We start from the raw sequence: 25,165 nt of genomic DNA on the forward strand, positions 1-25,165 counted from the left end.
CAGATAGAGGCCCTCTTCTCCAAGGATAATTGCTTTAGTAGTAAATGTGGCAATTTACTCTCATTTGCTTATACTTTTGTCTTGTTTTTCTATTGATTCAGATGTTACTGAGGAAGAGGGATGCTATTATTTTTACCACCATTAAACCCTAACAAATCAATCCAGATCAGTTACTGATGATAAAAGTCTAAGGCCCCAGAGAAACATGTAACAGGGATTCAGAAGATAGGAAAGTTGTACAAGACAACTAATTTTAGGTCATACATTCATTTCATTCGTTTGTTGGCCCATTATTAAATTAAAGTCTTGCTTTAGAAACAGGCCTCCTTTACACTGAAATAATAGCATAATTCATTAGGGAGGGATTCATTATAATACGCATCTATCCTGAAACTCATAAAAGAGTTTCTTTGGTGACATAGCTATGGGGTGGTGACAGAGTTATGGCAAAGGGCTAAAGTATTTTGTTTTTTGTTTTGTTTTGTTTTATTTTGTTTCATTGGCTTTTTAAAATTTATTCACTCATTTATTTTATTTTATTTGTTTGAGAGAAAGAGGGAGCGAGCAAGCAAGTGAGCATACAGAGGGAGGAGCAAAGGGAGCAGGGAGTCTGATGCGAGGCTCAATCCCAGGACCCTGGGATCATGACCTGAGCCAAAGGCAGACACTTAACCAACCTACTGAGCCACCCAGGCACCCAAGTATTTTTTTTTTTAAGGGAAAATATTTTTTCAGACATACCAATTACATGCAATTATGACTTTACAGAGAGTATAAAATGACAAATGTATAGCATAGACACTTAGAGTTTACTTAGAAAAGTACAGTTTGTGATGGTTATTAAACTATCATCTCTTAGTTTTATTTATTTATTTATTTATTTGGTTTTATTATTTTTTATAAATTTATTTTTTATTGGAGTTCAATTTGCCAACATATAGAATAACACCCAGTGCACATCCCATCAAGTGCCCCCCTCAGTGCCCATCACCCAGTCACCCCCACACCCCTCCCACCTCCCCTTCCACTACCCCTTGCTCGTTTCCCAGAGTTAGGAGTCTCTCATGTTCTGTCTCCCTTTCTGATATTTCCCACACATTTCTTCTCCTTTCCCATTTATTCCCTTTCACTATTTTTTATATTCCCCAAATGAATGAGACCATATGATGTTTGTCCTTCTCCGATTGACTTATTTCACTCAGCATAATACCCTCCAGGTCCATCCACGTGGAAGCAAATGGTGGGTATTTGTCGTTTCTAATGGCTGAGGAATATTCCATTGTATAAATAGACCACAGCTTCTTTATCCATTCACCTGTCGATGGACACCGAGGCTCCTTCCACAGTTTGGCTACTGTGGACATTGCTGCTAGAAACATCGGGGTGCAGGTGTCCCGGCGTTTCACTGCATCTGAATCTTTGGGGTAAATCCCCAGCAGTGCAATTTCTGGGTCGTAGGGCAGGTCTATTTTTAACTCTTTGAGGAACCTCCACACAGTTTTCCAGAGTGGCTGAGCCAGATCACATTCCCACCAACAGTGCAAGAGGGTTCCCCTTTCTCCACATCCTCATCTCTTAGTTTTAAATCTTCCAGTCTAGTCTTGGCTTTAAGAGATTTTCCTGCTGAGATTCTGAAAGCCACAGTTTCTCCTCTGTGGACTGTTCCGTGTTAGAGTCTGTCAATAGGGGGCACTAGAGGGAAACAAAGTCAGCCAAGAAAAAAGGAGACTGCTTCTTCCCGGTTGGGCTTTCTGTTCCAGTTATTCTCACCCAGACAATGGCAATTGGGTCCAGTCTTCTCTTTCCACCCTCTGAAGTGAAGAACACCCCACTGAAACCTACCTCCCCATTGCTCCAAAGAGACAAGCTCCACTGAGCAGCAGTGCCCCCTCCTGAGAGGTCTAGTCGTGGGCTTCAGGGTCCTCCAAGCCCCACCAGGACACCAGCACCCCTCTTCAAGAGATCTGACATCAGGCACCTACAGCTACTAAGTTCCAACAATCTCAACTTCTCTTTGTCCCTGAATTCTTGCAGTTACTATTATTCGCTCTATCAATTTGATAATTCTCTTTGTTTTTCAGTTCCATTACTGATACTTATTTAACCAGTTCTTTCTTTTCAATTGTCATGGTTTCTATTCCTCTGCATGGACCCTGAGCAGCTGTCAGAAAGGGAGTCGTACCTTATACATTCAGGAAAAGAAGTTAAACTCTCAAATGGTCATTCTCCAACCATTCTGAGTCTTTAGTTGACAGATCACAATGAATTCAATATCCAGGGGTGCCTGGATGACCAGTCAGTTAAGCATCTGCCTTCCACACAGGTCATGATCCGAAAGTCCTGGGATTAAGCCCCACATCCGGCTCCCGACTGAACAAGAGTCTGCTTCTTGTTCTTCCTTTTCCTCTGCCCCTCTCGCTTAACTCATGTTCTCTCTCACTGTCTCAAAAAAATAAAATTTAAAAATCTTTAAAAAAAAAAATTCAATATCCAAATGAGATCTAGAATCTGTCAGCATGGATCCTTCATCACATCAATGAACCATGTGCATGTCGTGGTGTGCAGCAACATTTGTAGAGGTAAAATGCTTAAGAAACAGTGAGCAACTCACTTTATCTGCAATTAGAGCAAGGGTCAAAAGTAGGGATCTTGGCAGAGGACCTGGTTGCTAGAAATTAGTTGAGAGCAATCATGCACTATTAAAACTTGTTTCTCAGATACATTATTTTACAACCCGTGTTGCCTCCAGGCAAGAGTAAATCTAGAGAAGGGGAAAAAACAAAATAAAACAAAACAAAACCACGTGTTCCTTAAAAAAAGAAAACCATATCTGGGGGCATCACAATGCCAGATTTCAGGTTGTACTACAAAGCTGTGTTCATCAAGACAGTGTGGTACTGGCACAAAAACAGACACATAGATCAATGGAACAGAATAGAGAACCCAGAAGTGGACCCTGAACTTTATGCTCAACTAATATACGATCAAGGAGGAAAGACGATCCACTGGAAGAAAGACAGTCTCTTCAATAAATGGTGCTGGGAAAATTGGACATCCACATGCAGAAGAATGAAACTGGACCACTCTCTTGCACCATACACAAAGATAAACTCAAAATAGATGAAAGATCTAAATGTGAGACAAGATTCCATCAAAATCCCAGAGGAGAACTCAGGCAACACCCTTTTTGAACTTGGCCACAGTAACCGGAGGACAAACAGTGTATGTTCTCATTCATTTGGGGAATATGAATAATAGTGAAAGGGAATATAAGGGAAGGGAGAAGAAATGTGTGAGAAATATCAGAAAGGGAGACAGAACATAAAGACTTCTAACTCTGGGAAATGAACTAGGGGTGGTGGAGGGGGAGGAGGGCGGGGGGTGGGGGTGAATGGGTGATGGGCACTGAGGGGTACACTTGACGGGATGAGCACTGGGTGTTATTCTGTATGTTGGTAAATTGAACACCAATAAAAATTAATTTATAATAAAAAAAAGAAATCTCATCACTTAGAGTGATTTAGCAACAAAAACTCACCCTAAGGTTTAAGGAACTAAGTAAAAATTCTCCACACTGCTTCTTAGCCTGTAAAAAATTGCACCACTTGAGGATAATTTATCCTGGTGTCTCTGCTCCTCTATCTGCCCCTGTGATCAGGTTATATTCTGGTGCCTGGTTACCATAAATGTTTCATCTTTGGTGTTCCCTTGAGTTTCTGAGTGTGATGATTGCATCGATTAGCTTGCCTTTCCTTTCTTTGTGTTTTTTATTTTACACTTTCAAAAAGAAGCAGATGATATCTCTGGATCTTCACATGAGGAAAAGAATGTGTGAATTAGTAATCTTTTTCACCAACTCTTGGAAGAAGTCCAGATCCCAGCCCAAACAAACCCGAGTTAATATGTTGCTTGAAAAAAATGTGTCAGACTTTTTATTATTTTACTCTTTTAAAAGGTTCATAAATGGTAGAGATTGAATGGTCAACATTAGTGCATACCTTATTATTACCTTATAATGACAGTAGTGTTTTCAGTTGTGACATGTGATTCGTCAGATGTCAGGAGCTGGAATCCAGTGAAAAGCTGTAGCAGTCTGGCCTGAGGGCTGAGGCTCGTTTTACTAGTGTACCTGGTGTACATGTTTTACAAGAGGGGTGGGGTCTCTGAGTTAAAATGATTGGAGTTTGCGGCTTCTTCTCAGAAAATTAGCTCATGCAGAAAATTCAGCTCTCCTATGGGTATTTCCTCTGTTTCTGCCCCTTTTCACACATAAACTAGCATTAGCTGAAGGCTGTGTCTTGTGGAAGCAGGTAAATTAGGTGTAAAGCTTCCCATTGGTAACTCTTGGCAATTTAATAATTAGAATGTACCAGAACTAAGAGCATCTCTCATGATGTAATAATTTATTTTCCACATGTAATTAAAATATGCCTATATCATTAACAGACATTGGCTAGGCTTAAGTGGATCTTGATAAGCACTTTGGGAAAGGAACAGAGGGAAGGAAGGCATAGTCAAACACCATAAAAAATTTTAACAGAGATTATATCTAGAATGATAGAATCATCATATTTTACAGGTGTATGGGCTCATTAAATTTAACCTTTTCGTTTTACTGGAAAGGAAACTGAGGCCCACAGAGAAAACGTGTTTTCATCTTAGTCACACAACTATTTAGTGGCAAAATCCAAACTGGAGAATGGTCTCCTGACTCCACGCCTGGTTTCCTTGTATGATCAAGCACTGTTTTGCTTAACCCCTAGCCATCTGTCCAACTTTGTTGCAGTGACAGGCCAGACTATACCCACTTCCCACCAAAGTGCAAGCTTTCCCAGGCAACCATCCAAATAGCCTTTAGTATTTATACAGAAAAGTTGAAAGACTGTTTATTCTAAAAAATGCATTGTCTTTGTATTTTTTAAAGACATACACATACACACACAAACACAAAAAGACTTGGACATACATGACTTTGTTGGGAGTGCTTTTTGGCTCCATGTTCTCTGGCAGGATGGCCAAATCGATCGAGACCCTCATGTGATCAGAGGCAGACATTTTCAGGTCAACACACTGTCCCTAAAGCCCCTGTTCATTGACACTTGTTCCCCTTTGGGTAGTGATCATGAAAACCCTCTGCCTTTAACAGTTTTAGAACATGTTTACCTTGAACTTCCTAGTTTCTTATGAGGAAATAATGGCAAATATTTGCGAATTTTCATGTGTGGATTAAAATCGTAAAACTTGGTAAACAGATATTGATGGCATGAAGTGTTCTTACAACCACTGGAAACAGAGATCTTTAGGGCCTGAGACTCTGAAGTTGAGGTCTTCTTACACTCTTGATTAGCATAGAACATGTATCAATTACACTGGAATCAAGAGACTGAAATTGAGTCCCATATTTAGATCAGAGAAAAAGGATTTGGGTCAATTTTGTGTCTGATTTAACTGTCATTACCTGAAAAACATTTTTTCCTCCTTCAGTGATGCTTCCTCGAGATTATCTCTCCCAGAATTGTGTACATAAATTTCTCTTCCACTGTTCAGCTGTAATTGGTGGCCTTCACTGTGCCTTTACATTCAGGTGGGTCATGCTTCTTCCAGAATGAGTAGAGATGGCTTCCTTGAAAATCACCACAACTATTTCTGTCAAAAAGAGCTATCCTACCATTTTGGTGGATACTTATGCTTTTATATTATGTTTCCATTAATATTTTATAATAGCAGTCTATCTTACCTGAAAGCAACGAGAAATGTAGATGTTCTAAGCCTCAGGCTGGATTGTACTTTTATGCTTAATATCTCCATTACCTATATTTCAAGAGGGACAAGAAGAAAAGGAAAAGTGTATCTTGGGTAAGTTCTCTTTATCATCAGTTTTTTAAATTATGGAGAAGATACACTTGTGATTATTACACCCAGGTGTTAAACTGATAATTAAAACATAAGTGGTGACTGGGTGACGGGCACTTAGGGGAGCACTTGACAGGATGAGCACTGGGTGTTATACTATATGTTGGCAAATCAAATTCCAATAAAGAAATATACAAAAAAAAAAAAAACCCTAAGTAGTAAATATGTGTTTTCAAAATATATATTACAAAATGTGGAACTAGGACTTCTAGATACACACACAGTTTAAGAATCATGATAAAAAATAGATGTGTATATGTAGATATACACATATATCTACAAACATATTTATTCAGAAACATTCATAAAGTTAGTATAACTATTACCTTTATTAGTTCCAGGATAATTCTCAAAGAACCCACTGGTTTTAGCAATAATTCAAAATTTATTTGTGACCCACCTTAATAATCTTGCAAGAGATGAAATCCTGGGGAGTCAGATGTGGCCCGCCAAGGCAAAGAGGCCCAGATCAAGATGGGATTGATTGGTCATGAGCTTAAGAGCTTGGTAGCTTATTGGGATGCCAGGTTAATAATTCCTGTATAAGCGGAGGAAGAGGGATTTCTGGAAATTAATTAAAGAATACCTTTCCCTTCCCTTTTCTTTCTTTTCCTATCCTTTGCCTTCTCTTCCTCTTTCCACCCCTACTTCCATTTCTATCCCCATCTCTTTCCCTCTTTCCATCACACTGCCTTCCCCTCTGATCCTCCCTCCTTTTCTGTCTGCTTCTCTTACCTGTTTTTATTGTTGATGGTAATAAACACATGCTGTGTGTTCCAAGCCAAATTTTAAGGGCTGTACTGACTCAAGTTAAATCTCTTTCTTTGAGAATGTGTTTATTCCCATCCTAGACTATCAGCTTCCTCAAATGTATACAAGATCAGGATCACAAGTTCTAATTCTATACAGTTCTCCAAATATTTTACTCTGTTTGATATCCAATTTTAAAATATTTTTCTTCTATAAGTATTACCCCCTTTGACTCATTCCCATGTAATATCTTTCCCTGAATTATGGATTATAAATTCATATGATTCAGTACCTCAGAACAATGTCCTAACCTAGAGGGAAAGGTTACATACACTGGAGATTTGTTGTTCTTGGCATCTTTCCTGTAGGTTCCTCGCTTCACGGAATCAAATGAAGTGTAAATGGCACAATCTGATCTTGGAATGACAATGTTAGGTGGTTTATAATAATTTTATTGGATCTAAAAGATTTATACTTTCCTTATACAGTTCCTGTTCTGTCACCTATGCCTCTAGCCATAGCATTGGGCTAAATATATATATATATATTTATATATATGATATATATGCAGTGTGTGTATTCTATCAAATATTTTTCCAGTTTAATGTTCAGTTCACTTCCTATATTTAATAACCACAATGGGAAAAAGAGGCCATCGTGAAATGTATCACTGTCATCTGGTTTACTTTACCAATGAACTTGGTTTAAAATAATTACATACTGGTAGTATTCTAGAGTACATCTCTTCATTAGTGAGTTGTTTCTTAGAATATAGGTAATCTTCCTTAAGTGATAAGCTGTGTGACTTATTTTAGAAAGCACTATTGGAGTTCTGAGAGACTACTTGTTACTAAGTGAGTTCTGAACACTTAAAAATCAAAATTGAAGAAAATCGCAGGCAGAGAACACACATATTTATCCCCTTTATTATTGATAGAAGCCAAGTCGTAGAACTAGGTCTTTTAAAACAAATAACCTTGTTGACTCTGAACCCTAGAATTTATTTACATCAGGACAGCATGGGTCTGGGAGAAATTTCCCACAATGGAGAAAGCAGGAAGGAAGAACTCCCAAGATGGGAAGATCAAGGCTGAAAGGCAAGTGCCCAGTTATTCTTCACATTTATCAATCATAAAGGTTAGTCATTTCTCCAGGGGCCTAGTGAGAAAGGATTGAAAGAGTAGTCAGGTGGGAATTAAGGAAAAATTAATTCCTCATTGGAACTAGTGAGGATAAGACTGCCTGCCCTGCTAAAATACTGGACTAGTACAAAGGGAATCTAGATTTTGGTTCTTGCTACCCAACTAACTAGCCCTAGAACTTTGGATTCTGGTTTTCAATCACATCATCTGCAGAAAGACACTTGCTGTTTTAATAAGTTTCAGGATCTCTTTGCTTGTTTATGTAATAAAGATGCCTGCTATTTGTTGAGCACTATTCCCAGGTATTGGGTCCAGGTGTTTTATAAACTAGTTCACTTACTTGTCAAAAAGCCCCTTACTTTATAAAGGCCTAGAGGGTGAAGAGACAGCTTAAGTTGCATAAACTGTAAGTGGCAGATTCAGGATTTAAACTCTAGTTCTAAAAATAAATAAATAAATAAATAACCCTAGTTCTTCTGCTAATCTCTGTGCTACACTCATGATGTGTGAGTCATGATGTCACACACAAAGCTACATGATGAATCAAATAGTTAGTATATATCTTTGAGTACGTTGGCCAAAAAAATATTCTTCGAAGTGACTCAAGATTCATATAGCACCCAGTTTTTGTAGGACAAAGCAGAGCTCCAATGTATTCCCCAATCCTGGACGAAAGAGCTCACAAAAGTCTATTCCTTGCTATAGATGGCTGCTAGAAGATGCATATTGATAAAAAAAAGAAAAGATTCTGGGGTAGTATGATTTTTAATCCACCCGTCTCAGGGCCCACACTCCAGGTGAGAAACAGTTACAATAAAAAGCAATGATAAATGATAATAATAATTACCTTTGTCATAATTATTTCTTGAAAGAAAGGATTCTGGACTTAAAAATCTTTATTTTTTCTTTCTTGAAAAAAATCATTCTGATTTTAGAATTTTTATTCTTTAGGGAAATTTTAACATTATTCTTTTAGATCAGATTCCAAATGTAAACTTAGAGGTATATATATATATATCATATGTAATATATGTTAATATATTATATATAATATATATTATAAATTTTATATATTATAAATTTTTAAATTATAATTTATGAATTATTTATAATGTAATATATTTAATTAAAAGAATATTTCATATTTTTGAATAACATTTCCTTTAAGTTTTAAAGCCTTAGAATGAGAGCAGTCAAAATAGAATCATCTAGAAATTTCAGGACTACAAATGGTAAAGCATAGAAAACAATGGTGGGAGCTGAGATTCCATTCTTTTCCCATCTGTCAGTGACCTGATTATAGATACACAACTTGGTGATTTCCTGAGTCCCACCTGTCAATTGCATTAAAATAACAGACAAAAAGAGCAAGCATAGTGAGCATAGTGAATACTTGAAGAAATAATTTTATTAGCTCTGAGACAACAGGTACACACATCTGATCAAGGATTCACTTCACTTCTGATTCACTTAGGAAGTGAATCTAGAAACTATAATTTCAGCAGGTGCTAGTGTAGGTGGAAATTTTAGTATGAACTGCACAGTGTCAGTGGTTATGAATAAATATAGAGTTACATGGTTTTGAGATATTCTCTATGATATTGGGAGTGACAATATGGTTAATTGAACTGTCAGGTGAGACTGCTAATTCATCAAAGACTTCTTGGTGGATGAGATCCATTTTTCTTAAACAAATCATATGTAGCATACCCACTGTATATTGAAAGCATTGATAGGCATTTCATGCAGAACTCAAAGAGAAAGACACAATTGAGAAACTCAATGGAACAAAAGTTTAAAAATCTATTAATGTTTACACTGAGCTTAGAAATGATATGGGTTTACTTCTGATCCATTAGAAAATATTGTAGATGAAAGAAGGATTCAAAAAGATATTGGCTAATTCTATAGTTTTAAGATTGTAGATAGAAACAAACAGGAACTATGCAATTTTATTTAGACCTTTAATAATAGCATGCCAAATGCAGTAGCTTCATCAACTCTCTAAAATTTTGTTATAAAGTAAATTGTTAATCATCTAAACATAAACTTTTAAGAATATAAATTAGACTGGAGACTTTAATCATCCATTAAGTCAATTGAGCACTAAATAAATTCCAGGATACAGTTGTTTGATATATAGCATTTAGAAAATAGATGTATATGTAAATTTATTGTATTCCTTGCACTGCTGTGTATGAAAGAGGGAGATTAGCATAAAAAAAGACATTTATATTTGGATTTGTAAAACTTTTACAACTATAGAAAGTAATATTTTAAGTCTATAAGTAGTTTTTTTAAACAAAAAATAGTTGTTCTCCTTTTATTTGGAAAGCAGAAAAGTGTTGGTCAGCTGTGCAGTGAAATGTATGGGAAAAGAAATAACTCATTTGTCTACTGTTAAGCACAAATTTAAAAAGACCTTGTTGGATTCTACAAATTAGCTGCCATCGGAGCTATGGACATTGTATTTTATTTATTAAGCATATTTTATGCCTAAGTGAAATTGAACAGACATGCATGAGACTTTGCATTTTCTGGTTTTCTAGAAGACAATGTGTTATAGAGCACTTTGCTAATTAATATTTTTATTAACAGTAGTGTAGGATGGGACACCTGGGTGGCTCAGCGGTTGAGCATCTGCCTTTGGTTCAGGACATGATCCTGTGGTTCTGAGATCGAGTCCCACATCGGGCTCCCTGCATGAAGCCTGCTTCTCCCTCTGCCTACTTCTCTGCCTATCTCTGTGTGTCTCTCATGAATAAATAAAATCTTAAAAAAAAACAATAGTAGTGTAGGAGAAGTTGTTGATTATATACTTTACAAAGCCATAGAATGGGACCAAATTTAATTACTTAGGGAACCAAAGCAGGACTGTTAAGTCTAAAAATCACTTTGAGATCACCAACTACCATTTCTAAAACTCCCCCAAAGCTAACATAACTTAGGTTGTGTTTTTCTAGAATTTTTTTATTCTAATCAGATACATAGATGATAAATAATTTTAAGAAATGTTAATTGATAAGTGTGAGATTATGCATAAAAGTCACATGTTATATTTTTGTAATCTTATTTTTTATTTTGTAATATATCTCATCATACAATGCATATGGATCTACATGTTTATGTGTCATATGGATCCACTGTTTTTAATTCTTGTAAAATATTGATTAGTATGACTACATTTTATTTGTTTCCCTTTGGTGAACTTTTCCATTGCTTCGAATTTTTCAGTATCCAGGCAGTACTGAAATAAATATTGTAGGACTTTAAAGAATGTTTCTGTAGGGGGGACGTTAAGAAGTGGAAGTATCTGGCCATACAATATGTACATTTTAAATATTCACATAGATAGCAGCTCTGTCAAATTCCACCACCAACTTCAGTGTGTAAGAATATGTTTCCGAGTTGACAAAACTAAAATGTTTGCCGAATGGATGATTAAAAATAATGTCTTGCATTTGTAATTACAATGACTACTTGATGGAACATTTTTCAATATGTTTACTGGCCACTTGTATTTCTTTTATGAATAATTGCTCATATTTTTAAAAATATTTTATTTAAGAGGGGGAGGGGTATTTAAGAATAAGCAGAGGTAAGGGGCAGTGAGAGAGAGACAAGCAGACTACTCACTGAGCAGGGAGCCTGACACAGGGCTCAATCCCTGCACCCTGAGATCATGACCTGAGCTGAAGGCAGAATGATAGCTGACTGAGCCACTCAGGCACCCCTAATTGCTTGTATTCTTTACCTCTTCTTAAGTCACTTGGGCTTTTCTTTCTTTTTTTGTAGTTCTTAAATATTCTGAGCAATAATTTTATGGTGCAGGTTATAACTATTTTCTCTCAATCCTGCTTTTTTGTTTGTATGTTTTGTTTGTTTAGTTTATTATTATTATCATTTGGTTATAACTGACATATAAGAGGTGTGTTGATTTTCCACTAGGACTGTTTGTTAGGCTTTAGATTTACAAAACATTTGAGTGGAAAATACAGAAAGTTCTCAGACTCCCTCTCACCCCCACACCCCCATTTTTGCTTTAATTTCATTATAATGTCTCCTGCTACCAGGAGCTTTTGATCTTGTTGTAACCACATTTACAAGTCTTTTATTTTATAACTATTATTTGTCTATTCCTTTTTAAGTAACTCTTTCCTATCCAAGATATTTATTTAATCCAATGTCTTATATCTTCTCCCAGTTTTTTTCCCTTACTGATGATCTTATTTCCTTCCCTTGAGTCAAACTAATCTATGCCTCTTTTTAAGAATATATATTACCCGCACTCTCCTTTTTCCTCATTGCATACTCATACCCCAGTCAGCTCACATTCAGTTGTCACTCCAATGCTATTTCTTCCACCAAGTATTCTCTAATTCTCCTGTTAGAGTCCTCCTTATGATTCATTTTATATTGTACTCAAAATGGTTGAAGCAGTATTATGTTTGTTTCAGTATATTACTCCTCTGTATAGTCCTTGAGAAGAGGATCTATAAATCTTGATATCCCCAAAGAATCTCATTCGACGCTTCAAAGAATAGGTTTTCTATTAAAGTTTGTAAAGAGAAAGAGTGTATGTTTAGTTTTGGACAGCTGAATACTCGGTCGGGACAACAGTAATTATTTTCAAATACTTGAACACCTGTTCAATGTTAAAGGAATTAAAATGGTCCTATATGGTCAATGGATGATTGCTAAGAACAATTTGATTTGTGTCAATATAAAGAAGACATTTTCAACAAATAGAATTCTCTGAAAATGAAATGAACTCACAAAGGAGTGACTTGAGTGTCCACAGACAGATTCAAGCAGAAGTAATGTATTAATATTCCTTTTTTAAAAATTAATATTACACCTTTCTTTTTTTTAAGATTTTATTTATTTATTCATGAGAGACACAGAGAGAGAGAAAGAGAGGCAGAGACACAGGCAGAGGGAGAAGCAGGCTCCATGCAGGGAGACCGATGTGGAACTAGATCCCGGGACTCTGGGATCATGCCCTGAGACCAAGGCAGGCGCCTGCTAAACCACTGAGCCACCCAGGGATCCCCTCTATAAGCGTTTCTTATCCATAGTAGGCCTACTGAATAAATAAAATGGCAGCTCCTTTTGTCTGCTTCAAGAGTTTTAACTTTAGACTCCTGATATTGATGACCATCTTCCATTCTTCCAATTTCCAGTTAACACCCATCCCCACAGGCTATTTTATTTGATTTTAAACATAATTTGCTTTTCATTTACAAAAATTCTTAGTATAGATGTTACTTTTTACCACTGAGATGGATGATTTTATTTTCACTTTTTGGAGAACTTTTTAGAGGTTAATTTCTCTCAGGGTTCAATATTAAATCTATTCCAAAGCCCAAACTTTATCTACAAAACCAATAAATACACACATTGTGCAGGGAAATATATATACATTTAATACTTTATACAATTTGCACTAAATTGATTTATTTTATAAATGTTTCTCCCAGCTTTTCTATAGGCATATCAATCACAGACACTCTCAGAGAAATGCCACTCAGTGTGTTAAAAATAGAGCAAAACAAAACAAATACAAGTCCTAGGAATTCATATTCTATCTTCTTTATATTTTAAATTAGGCTGTTAAACTAAATGACAGAAAACTGGTACTTCTACAATGCTATGCATTTTGCCTAGAACATTGATAAAACTTTGGTGAATATGAAATAAGCACAATGCAAAACTTTATTTCCCAATAGAAATTTGTTTATTAACTATGAACTAGAATCTTTTCTAGAATCAGATAGCATAATTCAGCAAGGGAAGATTATAGCAGAAACATGAACATAGATCATCACTAATCATGAAGAATCTATAAGAGTATTTTGTCATTCCTTCAACAAATAATTCTTGTGCTGCTGCTACTCCTGGAGCTCTCTCCTAGGCATTGGGAATAAAAGCCAAATACCAGCCAATTGAGGGCTTTTGGACTTCTTTGGAAGAGAAGATTTGCTGAAGGTCTTCCGATTTTGAGCTGTAGTTGGACATTGCTGCTTTCACATCCTTATAATCAGTCAGTAGGGGATGGATGCAATAGCTGAACATAACATATTTAAAGTAATGCTATCTCTTAGCTTCTCAGCACGATGCTAGTTAAGCAGTCCACAAAACCATTGATAAAAAGCAAAATAATCTGAAAGACTGTGCCGGAATCATCACTCAAACCAAAAAGGCCCCTCTTCATCAAGAACGTAGAGGGTACTCCCATTGGCAGACAAGGGACAGCAACAGCCAACATTAAAAAAAAATGGCGATGTTTATATTTTTTGTGGAATCTCTTCAGTGTGTCCATTGTAGGAATCTTGGAAACAATACCACCTTCAGGATCAGCCCTCAACACAAAGGACATTAACAGAGTAACAGAGAAAACAAGCTAGCAAGTGATTATGGCTGTGGTTAATAAGTCCTGGAGTTGTACTTGAGGTTAATATAAAAAAAAATTCTTAAGACACATGAAATAATTCAGCAGAATATTAGAGAAGGTGACTACTTGGTAGAATCAGCCCCATGGGCCAATTTCCAGTAGCTATAAATGCAAAACATTGCTTAATAGCAATTCAGAGGTCTGCAACCACTGCATAAATACCTCAGAGGAGGAAAGGTACTTGGAATGCAGCTCAGAGACTGGAAGTTTCTAGAAAAATATCTCAGCGGTTGGCAGCTCATTGGTCCATAACTTGAGTATCGGCAATTTCTCACTAAATAGTTTTGGGATTGGCAGCTTCTGGCAATATAACACGATGGTGAGAAGGCCCTGGGGATGCAGGGAAGATGTCGGTAGCCTCTATACCTGAAACTACCCAGTCCACAGTGGTTTAGGGGTTGGAAACTGTTGGACCAGCAATTAAGTTCCCCAAAGCACTTGAAGCCATTGCTGAAATTCTGGAAGGCTTTAGGTGCACATTGGCTGGGTCTGTAGCAATTAGATACATACCCCTTGTTCTGAGTGCATGGGCTGCAGCTGGGTTTGGGTCCAATGTTGGTAGTTTCACAGGCACTGCAAACCTGGCCTGCTGTTGGAGAGTTGCAGGGCACACAGCAGTTTGATGGGTCACAACTTGTGGTGCAGGTCTTGAGCTCACAGCTAGGAGATTCACAGCTTGGTGCTTCACCAAAGGTTTCTTGGCAGTTATCCAGGAGCCAGAGATTTCCTTGGTAACTACTGGGTAAGCAGAGCCCAAGAGTAGGGCTTACATCACTGGAGCAAAGAGCAATGGAAGGAGTTACTGGGATATAACAATGAGTTCTGTAGGATGTGCTGCTGCAATTCCCAGAATAGCCTGAAAGAGACATGGAGCCTGACTGCATGTTCAGTGATGGCTGTGGAAGTATGGTGATACTATGGCCCACGGAGTTTTTATATCTTTCCTGGAGATTGTCTGCTGCTTCTCCAGACTCTCTTCCTTCTCACTGCCTCAGACAACACCACAACATCTTATTAATGTGTTGTTTAGCTACAGCAGCTGACATCTTTGCACTCCTATAAAAATAAGTTTATTTTGATTCCTCAAAGTATCTCTCATCACCACTTTGAGCATCACCAATCACCCATCATCTGTAGACCATAGCTTCAGTGAATAGTGATTTTAACATTAATAAGCAAACTCTCATCTGTCAATCAGTGGTTAACAAGAGTTCACGTGTCTATGGGTTTCTGCAGCTAGTCATTAGAGGGTTAATAAGGATTCCAGCAAAACAAGGAACCTGTATTTCCCATTCTTTTGGCTACTGTAAAATATTGTGGGACTTAATCCTATATTGTGAACTGAGCTGAACACTTTGTCTCAATACTGTTGCTTAAAAGAGAGGTTAAAGCATTGAACTATTAATAGAAAGAATTGTTCCCCCAAAATATGTACTATGCTCTTAACTGTGCTAGGCCATATATTGGTGATGACTTCTCATCTGACATATTTGGAGAATTCCCCCTCTAAGACTCCCAGTAATCCACATGAGATTTAGTGACCTAACTTGTGCTCATGGGTCAGTGGTTGCTAAGTAACCGAGACTTCTATGAGATTTCTTTCTTAGAGTTTCTGCAATATGTAGTATCAAAGAAGGCCAGTTTCTCAAGATTATGTCTTCCTAATTGGCTAAGATTATATACCATGCATTCCATTGTCTCAGCTGTAAAGCCCAATTCCTGCCAGATGTATACCATTTTTCTGTTTCTCCCAAAATAAATTTTATTTATTCTTGATTTGCTTTTTTTCGTACATAGACTTTATCTTATTCCTGTGTTGAAGAGTTATTTTTTTCTATACCCACAAAAGAGAATAGCTATGCTTAAAAATGTATTTGAATAACATATAGTTCCTATAAGTACTGTACATCTTAAATGACACTTTTTGCTCCTTATGGTGAAAGTGGATGGAAATATTTTATTTAAAGATTTTAATTCAAACTGAAGAATTGGCATTTTGTTCTTGAAAATGTAAACTATAATTCAAACTTACAACCTACATTGAATTGGAAACAGGAATGCATTTATTAACAGTGATGAGTTCAGACAGAGGACAGTACCAACTTATTCAGGTAAGATAAGCTATGAGGATAGTTTTTAAAATACACTGTCCTTACAGATGACAATTAGATTTCTCTTCCTATTCTCTGCTCCTCAGCTAGATTTTTAAAATGCACACCAATTTAAATCTACAGATTTTCTCCAAACATTTTTCTCAATCTGAGTTTTCTCCATGCTTCTCTCAATATTTATTCTGTAAGCAACTCTTTATTAAACATGTTTTGCTGTCTTGTGAAGTGTCTCTCAAGTGAAAAGGGTCAGGATCAGGGAACTATATTTTCAGCAAATTGTTTGGCTACAGAGTGTCCTGGGATTTTGTGTAGAAATGTTCAGTCCTGAGGCAGGCAAGAGAAGAAATCAAATAAATAAGGCAGTTGATGGCCAACTTTCCACTGAGTTTCTGAATCCTAGTGATATATAGAAGAGCCCAGAGGTTGGTGGAACTTTATTTCTGTATTTCTATATGGTATCTCGTGTTATTTTTCCTCAAAGTAGATTTGAGGCAAGGGTAAGGGAGAACAGAATAAGTCAGTCAGCTGTTAAACCCACATACTTTCTTTTGAATTTAGTGTTAAATAGTATTTTAAATTAATACCATTCACACTAGTGTAAATCCAACAAAAAGTATGTAGAACATCACACAGCATAACCAATATTCACAACATGAGACTTTACAACATATTTAAATGTATTTGGTACAATAATATTCTAGACAATCAAATGTTGAGATTTGCAAAAGTAGTGTTAGCTCAACTCCTCTATTTTTTTAAATTGAATTATAGTTAAAATACAATGTTATGTTAGTTCCAGGTGTGCAATATGGTGATTCCACAATGCTATACATTACCCTATACTCAACAGGATACGTGTAGCTATTATCTGTCATCATACAAGGTTATAACAATATTATTGACTATATTCCCTATGCTTTTCTTTTAGTCCCATGACTTATTTATTTTGTAAGTGAAACTTTGTACCTCTTAATTCCCTTCACCTACTTCACTCATCCCCCCGCCCCCAAGCCCTTCTCCTCTGGCAACCACCAGTTTGTTTTCTGTATTTATGAGACTGTTTTTGTTTCTTTATTCATTCTTTTGTTTTGTTTTTCAGATTCCACATATAAGTAAAATCACATGGTATTTGTCTTTCTCTGTTTCACTTATTTCACTTAGCAAAATACCCTGTAGGTCCATCCATGTTGGATCAACTCCTGTCATTTGCTTTTGTTTTGCCATCTTACCTACCCATCACAGTCACGGGTAACCATTATAACCATTCACACACCATGTTCTGTAATTGATACCTCTACAGAATTGTCATCTATTTTAGTCTGCATCTTGGCAAGACACAGAGATGATAGCATCAGTGATAGAGCAAATAAGCTCATCACAATAATAAGTTTTAGCAGAAAGTAAAAACCATTTGGGTGTCATTGTCTTCTGAAGGACTGGAGAAGCATATGAATCCCTCTATTTTCACTGAATTACTAAAAAGATCTTTCCTTCCATTAATTCCTCTATTTGTATTTTTTTTTTCTGCATGAAAAGCTAAATAGAAACCTGCCCACTCACCCAAAATGCCCACTTCCTAATTCTTGGATACTGTGAATGTTATCCTATGTGGCAAAAGGGACTTTGCAGGCATGATTAAGTTAAAAGTTTTGAGATAGGTTTCTGGGGGAGCCTGATGTAGTCATGGTAGTTCTCCTAAGAAGGAGGCAATCAGAGACCAGGCAGTCTGATGACAGAGGCAGAGAATGGAGTGATGCTGACAAAAGTGAAGGAATGATGACAATGCTGGCAACCTTGAGAAGCTGGAAGAGGCAAGGAATGGATTTTCCACTTGAGATTTCAGAAAGAACCAGCCCTTTTGACATCATGACTTTAGTGCAGTAAAACTGATTTTGGACTTCTGGTCTCCAAAATTGCAAGAGAATACATTTCTATTATGTTAAGCCATCAGGTTTGTAGTAATATGTTATAGCAGCCACAGGAAGCTAATACATCATGTTAAAGAATCTAGGTCACTCAATTAGTTAGTCTTTATGTAGAGTTTGGGCTCTGTATCCAGGGCAAGTTTAAGACGCAAGGAATAAGCTCCCTAATATCAGATAATTCAGAGAAATCCCCACGCCTCTGAAGAATAAGAAACAAAATCCCTTTATCTAATGAGGCAGCAGATTCCTTGTAACTCATTAAAAAAGAATTATGGAACTCTTTCCTAATTTTTTCCAAAGGTTAAAAATCCTTTAGGGTAAACACAGAAGATCAAAGAAAGCTAAATTTTCCAGTAAATGGCCCTTAAAAAAAGTAATGGAGGTCACCTTCCAGCCTTTTAAGTCATGATAGAATTTTTATCTTCCTTTTTTGCCACCACATATATATTTGTATTCTAATTCCTTTTGCCCCAGTGCTATTAAATATTGCAACAGTGATCCCATGATTTAATAAAACAAAATGTATGCAAACCCATACTTACATAGCAATTAAATTGTAACTATTGAGTTCAAATGATTCTTAAATTTTAGTGGTAACCTAAGATGGTGGATACTGTAGCTACATTTACCCTATTGGCTTTATAGATCATTAATTGGTTCAACAACTGAAGGGCAGATGAGCAAAATTAAAAATTTAGGAAACAGGAGTAAATGAAGATAAAGTATTATGAAAATTATAACACAAGTGTGTGACCAGATAGAAATTCAAGTCTGATTTGTGCTTATCTTTTCAGGAAAACATTGTAAGAATATCAAGAGATATTGCAAGTAAGAGTTAAATATTTTGAGATGGAGCTGTCAAGACTATGCCTTCACAAATTATGAATCACTCTCTTACTAAGTACTACTGAAACATATTTATTTGTGTGTGACCTTGGAAAATTGTTATCTCTCAGTACCTCACTACCTTCTGACATAAAACCCGAGCTAATAGCACCTACCTTGCAGGACCGTTGGGAGGACAGAATGAGATAAAAAATGTGAAAATACTTAACAGAGTGCTTGGCACATAGTAGATGCAAATCAAATATTACTTTTCTTTCTAATTCTCTAAAGCTGTAATTTAAAAAGAAAATTCTAGCCAACCATTAGACTAAAAAAAAACATTATCATTGTTAATTTACTTTGATGTTGCAAAGACATGTTCTTCAACAATCTTGTCTCTTCTAAAAGTTAATGCCATAATGGACATTTCTACCCCATGTAGTTAAGAAAAATGCTTTGCTTGACATCAGATCGCTAATGACTTCCCTTATTTAACCCATATTCTTCTGTGTCATGGTCATGAGCTAATTCCTGGAAGGCTGCATATACAGTTATTAAGAATAAGGGCTCAATACTCAGATTTCATAGATTTATAATCTTATCTCTGATGCTCACTTAGAATATCAATTAGCTACCAAATGTTTTCATGACTCAATGTTTATATCTTCAAAATGGAATTAACAACATTGTATTTTCTCCACAGATGATTCTAAGGATTAAATTAGTTAATCAAGAAGAGGTTATGCAATATACTTAGTATGGTTGACGTTAACTTTTATCATTATCACTAGCCTACAATCTTTTTTAGTGGTATTATTATTATTAAATATTATTACTTTCATCATCATTATTATTACTGGATCTCATCTAAAACCTCCTGCATTTTAGAGATGCCTGGGTGGCTCAGCAGTTAAGCATCTGCCTTCTGCTTAGGATGTGATCCCAGAATCCCTGGATCGAGTACCACATCGGGCTCCCTGTAGGGAACCTGCTTCTCCCTCTGCCTCTCTCCCTGTGTCTCTCACGAATAAATAAAATCAAATCTTTTAAAATAAATAAATAATAAATAAAAAGACCTACTGCATTTTATAAGAGTACATCATAAAGAGAGAAAAAGAAAAAGAGAAAGAAGAAAATGCACTAAAGAAGGCTAAGTTTTAGGCTAGAAAACTTATAGTCTATGTAAGTTCTATATCAAACACACACACATATTTATATATATAACCTTCTAATAAATAATAATAACCTAATAATCCTTCTAATAAATGTGTGTATACATATATATAAATATATGATTTAGAGAAATTTAATATGATGAGGATATTTCCTACCATCTACATAGGAAGTAAGACTGCAGAGAGGACATAAATGTATGTACCATTAAAATTAGTCAGCATCCTAGAGAGATGGGTGGGCTGTGGCTGAGGCAGAGAAGAAATAGTTTTGTTTTCAGTTTAGACTTGGCAGTTTTAGAGTTGAAGGTCGTGGTTCCCAAGGTATTGACAACTTCTGAGAGGCTTCCAGATTACTCATTAACTAAATGGAAAAGACTATAGGTAATATGGAGAATAAATGAATGTCTTTGGAATTCAACTTAACTGGGTCTTTTGGCAAGTTGCTTGCCCTATTGGACTTTTTCTTATCTGTAAAAATGGGGGTAATAACATTTTTTCCTAGTTGTGGTCATAGCAGATTTCTGATTATGTGGTGGTACCATGACATATTGAAAGTATCAGTATGGTAGATATGAGAAGTTGTTTGTAGGAAGAGAAGTATCACTAAGTACATGGAAGAATTGAATTAATTAGCTACATACGTATAAAAGAGAGAAATAAGTTCTAAGTAACAGTGTTCTCTAGGTAAGAATCCATGAGGAGGTAGGAGGAAGCACTTGATAAGTTTAATTCAAGAGGAAAATATTATGTGCTTTCCATTGTTCAGAATTAAAATATGTAAGCCCTTTGTGGATTATCCCATAAGGTAAGGTGAACATTATAACTTGCTCTGTTCCACAATATGTTGAAAGACATATATAGAGAGTTGAGGGTGACTCTCTTGCTATCTTCCCTCTGTCTCTACTGGCAACATTTCCTATAGTGAAGGCTCTCTACTCCTGAATCCGAGAATGAGAATGATTTTGAAGATGAAGCAATGAATGTGTATTATGAACGATAAATAAACCATTGTAATTTCAAGCTTTTGGAATTTTGAAGTTATATGTAAGTTACTGTGATAAAACAAAGTCTGTTCTGACTCGAGAACCTTCATAATTCCCTGTTTAAGTTTTAGAAAATGCAGATGTGCATTTAACGCTCAAGTGGTATCACATATTCAATCAGGACCACAAAAGTATCTATCTTGTTCACTTTATTCAGACACTCCTTTTTTTTTCTTTAAATATATTTGATTTAGTATAACTAAAGGCTTTATCTTCATGAAGGATAATAAAGAATTCAAAAAGTATTGTTTTCTGAATTATTTGAAGTAAGTTTATTTAGAGATAACCACAATTTTTTTTTTCAGAAGAACACATTAATGGCATAGGAATCAAGAAACCAGATATCAAGAATATTCTAGTGAATAAGCAAACTATTAAAATCACTTAGAATCTGATCAAATAAGAGTACATTTTAAAATAGTAACTTAACTAAAAGCACGATGACCCATCAGCCTAAGAACAATGCATCAATCTAAAGAAAATACTTCTTTACTAGCAAGATGCAAGAATGACAGTTCAGCAAGATCTTCTAATAAATGGAGATTGCCAAGTCCCAAAGGAGGAGCACGCTGGTTGGAAACTGTTGTAAATGTAGCGAACAGGTTGAAACCTGTTAGACACATAGTCCAGGGGTCTGAAGCTGCTTAAGGCATAACCAAGAGGTTGACAGTCACAGGATAGATATCTCAAAGGATGGCCGGCACTGGACACAAAATTCAGTGGTCGATACCCACAGGAGATGAAGTTCTGTGGCTGACAGCCATAAGAGAGGTGGATCTGTGGGCGAGAACGACTGGACAGACAGTTCTGAGGTCTATGATGCATTGATGGTTGACAGAAACTGGAGAGATAAGAACTGATGGGAAAAAAACTGGTTCCTCTGCAGGGCCTGGAGGCACAGTACATAGTGGAAGGGTAGCAAGAAATTTCATAGGTTGTGGGCACACGGCTGGATGGTCTATAGCTGGAAAGTTTACCACAGGTCTTCATGTTGTCCAGAAGCCATGTTCTGTGTTGGCTGGGAAAGCGGAGGCTATTACCACAATTCATACCAGCAGTGTAGAAAGTAGTGGATGTGGTAACAGGAACATGGCAGTAACTCCCGAGAGGAGAACCATAGTTTCCAGAAGAGCAAATGTTGGATGGCATGGTGATATGAACACACTTCAGGTAAGTAATGAAGAGCACCTTGTCTGAATCTGCATGGAAGTAGACCAGATTGCTTATATACCTTGGTGGTACATGCCCAGACTCTTCTCCTACCCATAGTTTAGATCGGTTAGCATCATAACATCTCATTAGTTCCTTATTGTGCTGCCTGAGAAGATGACCTCCCACTCTTCCATAAAATAAGCCCAGTTTACATGTCCTATATATCCACCATCCTAATCTTTCCTATCAGGCTTGAGAATTTATGATGCAATCACCTGTGTACCTGTTTTCCTTCTGTTCCCACCCCTAAATAATGCTTGTAAAAGGAGTCCATTTGAATGGATGTTTACCCCAGTCATTATCCACAAGAAAAAACATGGTTAGGAAGACAGTCTTCATCTTTGAAGAACTGACATAATGTTGTGATACTTGGAGGAAGTATTTAATGTACTGAAATAGATCCTACTTACCAACACTTACGGGATTTTCCAGATGAAAAACCTCATACTATTCCATATTTTTAATGCTCAGCTGACAATCTAATTATGTGGTGTTGTTCTCTGTGTATTTGTCTTGACAGTCAATTTCGGTTTAGCATCTTAGAGTACATTTTAAAGAGCTACTACACCCTGACAACTTGATATTCTTCATATTTAAAAAATGGGTTTTATTTCCAAAGACTTGAGGGAATGTATGTGATTTTTCCTACATGGTAACACTGATGACATACTTGGTTTTACTAGTAAAAATATCATCCATGTCCGTTGGTGACATTCAACTAAGAAGATAAATAATATCAAATGTCATCACCTTGTGTAGTTGCATTCCAGAATTAATGGCTGTACCTGAGATAATTTACTAAGACACCTGTCTTCATACAATTAAAGTGAACAAGGATTAGGAAATATTTTAGTGTCACATGAAGAAAGATATGTGAATGGTTCTTACTTGGACACCTGTAAGGAACAGTCTCTGGGCCTTATTTTGGATTGTCCCTCTATCTATCATCTATCTATCTATCATCTATCTATCTATCTATCTATCTATCTATCTATCTATCTATCTATCTATCTATCTATCTATCTATCTGTCTATCATCTATCTATCATCTATCTATCTATCTATCTATCTATCTATCTATCTATCTATCTACCTATCTATTCCCTTGGGTCAGTAGTCATCCAGAACCAGAAATATCTCTTTTCAAACTGCTACTCAGGAGGTCAAAGATGATGTAGTTGGGAATAACTGGAGAAAGGTAAATATTCCAACAGTAACTTGATCCTTTTGGTGGCTGTTTTCCTATCACACTAAAATCCCAGTTCCTTTCGGGAATATGGCCATAGGGAGGCATGGTGACATTAGTAGCCATGAAGTCACTTCCCCTCTGCACAATTCTCTTTTCCCACCAATGTCCATCGTCCCTATATTATCCATCAAAGTATCCAGACGACTGCTGTGATTTTTCCCTGAGAAAAGATACTTTAAAATGTTTATAGCTTTCATAAAGCTACGTAACCTTTATGTAAAGCTATGTAAAAAATGTAAGATTTAATGTACCCATGCAAGCATGCAAAGGGGAAGGGGGTGATATGAACACACTTGTGATATATATTTTTTAAATGTTTTATTTTATTTTTTAAATGTCACAGAAAGCATGACCTTGGTGCAAATGAAATATTAGTCTTTCTCCTGAATTTCAACTTTTTTTTTTTTGTTTCCAGTAGTGGAGGAAGAAATACTTGATGTCTCATGTGGGGTGTTTTCCAAGTCAGCATACCACATTCTTTCTCAAAGAAAGTCTCAGATAATTTCCCATTGTCCAAAGCCTGTTACTGGTAAAAATAACAGGATATTGAGTCATCAAGAGTTGAGAGTTTGAGAAGTCTATTTGATAAATTGCTTATCTCCTCTAAGAGCTTTAAGCCTTTATAGATAAATGAAATCTCTTAAATTCTTATTTGCTTCCAAAAAAGATTTCTCCTCTCACCTTGATAACTTTCAACCAAAATAGTTTTTTTGTGTCACATCTAAATTCCTCATGATTTAGTTCAAGATTCCCTTTACTTCTTTTGTTCCTTGCTAAGTTCAAAAAGAAGTGATAACCCACTAGTCTATGAAATGTCTTCCTCAGCATGTAGGCATGCTGCATATGAGTTTCAAAAAGATAACTGAAATCTTTCATTTTAGTCCATAGTAAAAATAGATTTAGTCTTCATAAAACTGCTATTGAAATGTATTTGATAACTGGGACACAGCAGAGGCTATAGTTATCAAGCTGAATGTGATCCCATCATTAATTATAACTAATTAAAATGTAAGTTAGATGCAGGACATGGAACTGAGAGAAGCCTGGTATCATCAAATCTTTATCACATTTTCATGACAGATGCAGGAGAATATAATACATATACCTAGCTGACATGTGTCCTAATTTATTATCTGTAATTCCTCTTGATGTCTACCAAGACTTTCTTCACATTTGTTGCAACTCTATATAGTCTCAAGAGCCTGAAATGGAAAAAAAAAATACTGAAGAATTCTATCTTGTGTTAGAGATGATTAGTTGAAGATATGATGAAATAACACAAAATAATGAAAATCACATCGAGAGTATGTGATATTTTCATTCTCACATAATAGTCAATTAACATTTTCAATTAATTAACAAAATA

General features: G+C 36.1%; 2 protein-coding genes across 2 annotated transcripts; both read right to left on the minus strand.

Annotated features, from left to right (window-relative positions):
* Positions 1-13,519: 13,519 nt before the first annotated feature.
* Positions 13,520-15,161, minus strand: LOC129502095 (keratin-associated protein 24-1). Its single transcript, XM_055313535.1, has one exon. The coding sequence runs from the start codon at positions 15,141-15,143 to the stop codon at positions 14,382-14,384; it is 762 nt and encodes a 253-aa protein (XP_055169510.1). The 5' UTR covers positions 15,144-15,161; the 3' UTR covers positions 13,520-14,381.
* Positions 15,162-21,583: 6,422 nt separating this feature from the next.
* On the minus strand, positions 21,584-22,663 carry LOC129502160 (keratin-associated protein 26-1). The gene has a single exon (XM_055313641.1). The coding sequence runs from the start codon at positions 22,635-22,637 to the stop codon at positions 21,855-21,857; it is 783 nt and encodes a 260-aa protein (XP_055169616.1). The 5' UTR covers positions 22,638-22,663; the 3' UTR covers positions 21,584-21,854.
* Positions 22,664-25,165: the final 2,502 nt, after the last annotated feature.

This window comes from Nyctereutes procyonoides, unplaced genomic scaffold, assembly GCF_905146905.1.
Source record: "Nyctereutes procyonoides isolate TBG_1078 unplaced genomic scaffold, NYPRO_anot_genome, whole genome shotgun sequence".
NCBI classification, from domain to species: Eukaryota; Metazoa; Chordata; class Mammalia; order Carnivora; family Canidae; genus Nyctereutes; species Nyctereutes procyonoides.